This window comes from Perca flavescens, chromosome 21 (assembly GCF_004354835.1).
Source record: "Perca flavescens isolate YP-PL-M2 chromosome 21, PFLA_1.0, whole genome shotgun sequence".
Lineage (NCBI taxonomy): Eukaryota > Metazoa > Chordata > Actinopteri > Perciformes > Percidae > Perca > Perca flavescens.
Genome location: NC_041351.1, coordinates 1,750,416 through 1,752,915, shown reverse-complemented (window position 1 = coordinate 1,752,915; position 2,500 = coordinate 1,750,416). Strand labels below are relative to the sequence as shown.

Here is a 2,500-nt window from a genome sequence, read left to right as displayed (position 1 = left end):
TAAACCTTTCTACCACCGATATGTTGCCCTTTTGATGTTTACCCTCCCCTGTTTTTACCTCTTATGAGTTTCTCCTGATGTCAACAATTGATTTTAATTTCTCCCCCTCTCTCTCCTTTCCTCCCTCCCTCCCTCTCTCCCTATCTCTTTCTCCCTCCTCTCTCTCCCTCCCTCTCTCTCTCCCTCCTCTCCCTCTCTCTCCCTCTCCCTCTCCCTCTCGCCCTCCCTCTCTCCTTCCCTCTCTCTCTCCCTCTCTCCCTCCTTATTTCGCCCTCTCTCCCTCCCTCCCTCTCCCCCTCCCTCTATCCCTCTCTCTCCCTCCCTCCTTCGCCCTCTCTCTCTCCCTCCCTCTCCCCTCCCTCTCTCTCTCTCTCTCTCTCTCCCTCTCTCCCTCCCTCCTTCGCCCTCTCTCCCTCCCTATCCCTCTCTCCCTCCCTCCCTCTCTCTCCCTCTCTCTCTCCCTCTCTCGCCCTCCCTCCCTCCTTCGCCCTCTCTCTCTCCCTCCCTCTCCCCCCTCCTCTCTCTCTCTCTCCCTCCTCTCTCTGCCTCTCTCTCCCTCCCTCCTTCGCCCTCTCTGTCTCCCTCTCTCTCCCTCCCTCCCTCCTTTGCCCTCTCTCTCTCCCTCCTCTCTCTCTCTCTCTCCCCCTCCTTCTTTCTCTCTCCCTCTCTCTCCCTCCCTCCTTCGCCCTCTCTCTCTCCCTCCCTATCCCTCCCTCCCTCTCTTTCTCCCTCCCTCCCCCTCTCCCTCCTTCTCTCCCTTTCCCTCTCTCCTTCCCTCCTTCCCCCTCTCTCTCTCTCCCTCCTCTCTCTCTCCCTCCCTCCCTCCCTCTCTCAGTGCCTGGCTCGGAGCATTTGAACACCCGGTGGTAGACCGGATCAACCAGAGGATCGAGGACATCACCGGTCTGGATGTCTCCACAGCAGAGGAGCTGCAGGTGAAGCTCACCGGGACCTTCATTCATATTAAAAACACACAGAAGCATTAGAATATACAGTGCCTTGCAAAAGTATTCACCCCCCCTTGGCATTTTTCGTGTTTTGTTGCCTCACAACCTGGAATCGACATGGATTGTTTGAGGATTTGCATCATTTAATTTACAGCCCACATGCCCACAACTTTGAAGATGTTTTTTTTAAAACAACAAATAGGACAAAATAAGAGAAAAAGTCAATGTGCGTAACTATTCATCCCCCTAAAGTCAATACTTTGTAGAGCCACCTTTTGCGGAAATCACAGCTCCAAGTCGCTTTGGAGAAGTCTCTATGAGCTCGGCATATCTTACCACTGGGATTTTTGGCCATTCCTCCCAAGGGGGGTAAGCTTCGCTTCAGAACTAGAACCTCCTATGGCGCCATTCTGATGCTACCTGGCCATCTCCTCCCGTTAGCATCCCATTGACTCCCATTCATTCTGACGTCACTTTGACAGAGAATAACTTTACATCTGAAGTGTTTAAAGACTATTTCTCCGTTGTTTATTTCTAAAGAAACACGACAATGTATAAAAGGCTCCATTACCTTGTAGCTCACGTTATGGCTCCGTAGCAGACGCTTTTATAACAATAGGCTAACGATTGGGTCATAACCACGAGACTTACTGTCACACAGTAGAGGAATTACCGTATAGTACAGGAGAAGCTCACAGGCAGTTTGGACTTCCATTATCTGTTTAGGTTTAATTACTAATGTTAACTAGCATGTTAGTGATCAGTAATTACTAATGTTAACTAGCATGTTAGTGATCAGTAATTACTAATGTTAACTATCATGTTAGTGATCAGTAATTACTAATGTTAACTAGCATGTTAGTGATCAGTAATTAGCCTGTGTCTATGTTATCTCCTTACATATACCTACACTCTCCGTCTCTGTGAGATTGGGAATGATTGAGATTTCTCTCTCACAGCTACCAGAAGACTTCACACTTTCAGACACGTTGCTCACGTCATATCTACGTCTTCAAGCTCAGTTGGAGGCTGCTCAGTAACACTCAGCCAGCACCGGGAAAGAGACTTCTGATATCCTCCACTGGTCTCAGACCAGAGACACGGGGTCTGGTGGTCCATTTATATACTGTCTATTATTCCTCTTGCAAAACTGCTCCAGCTCCTTCAAGTTGGATGGTTTGCGCTTGTGAACAGCAATCTTTAAGTCTGACCACAGATTTTCTATTGGATTGAGGTCTGGGCTTTGACTAGGCCATTCCAACACATTTGCATGTTTCCCCTTAAACCACTCAAGTGTTGCTTTAGCAATGTGTTTGGGGTCACTGTCCTGCTGGAAGGTGAACATCCGTCCTAGCCTCAAATCACACAGTACAGGTACAGGTTTTGCTCAAGAATATCCCTGTATTTGGCCCCATCCATCTTTCCCTCAACTCTGACCAGTTTCCCAGCCCCGGCTGCTGAAAACCATCCCCACAGCATGATGCTGCCACCACCATGTTTCACTCTGGGGATGGTGTTCTTTGGGTGATGTGTGATGTGTTTGCGCCAGACAT

The 2,500-nt window shown here is 49.2% G+C and overlaps 1 protein-coding gene across 1 annotated transcript in view; it reads left to right on the top strand.

The window, feature by feature from the left end:
- The window catches only part of LOC114548471 (prolyl 4-hydroxylase subunit alpha-1), a 30,589-nt gene that overhangs the window by 26,045 nt on the left and 2,044 nt on the right, over window positions 1-2,500 (top strand). Inside the window, exon 11 of the mRNA XM_028568452.1 lies at window positions 836-935. Within this exon, the coding sequence (XP_028424253.1) occupies window positions 836-935 (100 nt within the window). The remainder of the gene's footprint in view (window positions 1-835; window positions 936-2,500) is intronic.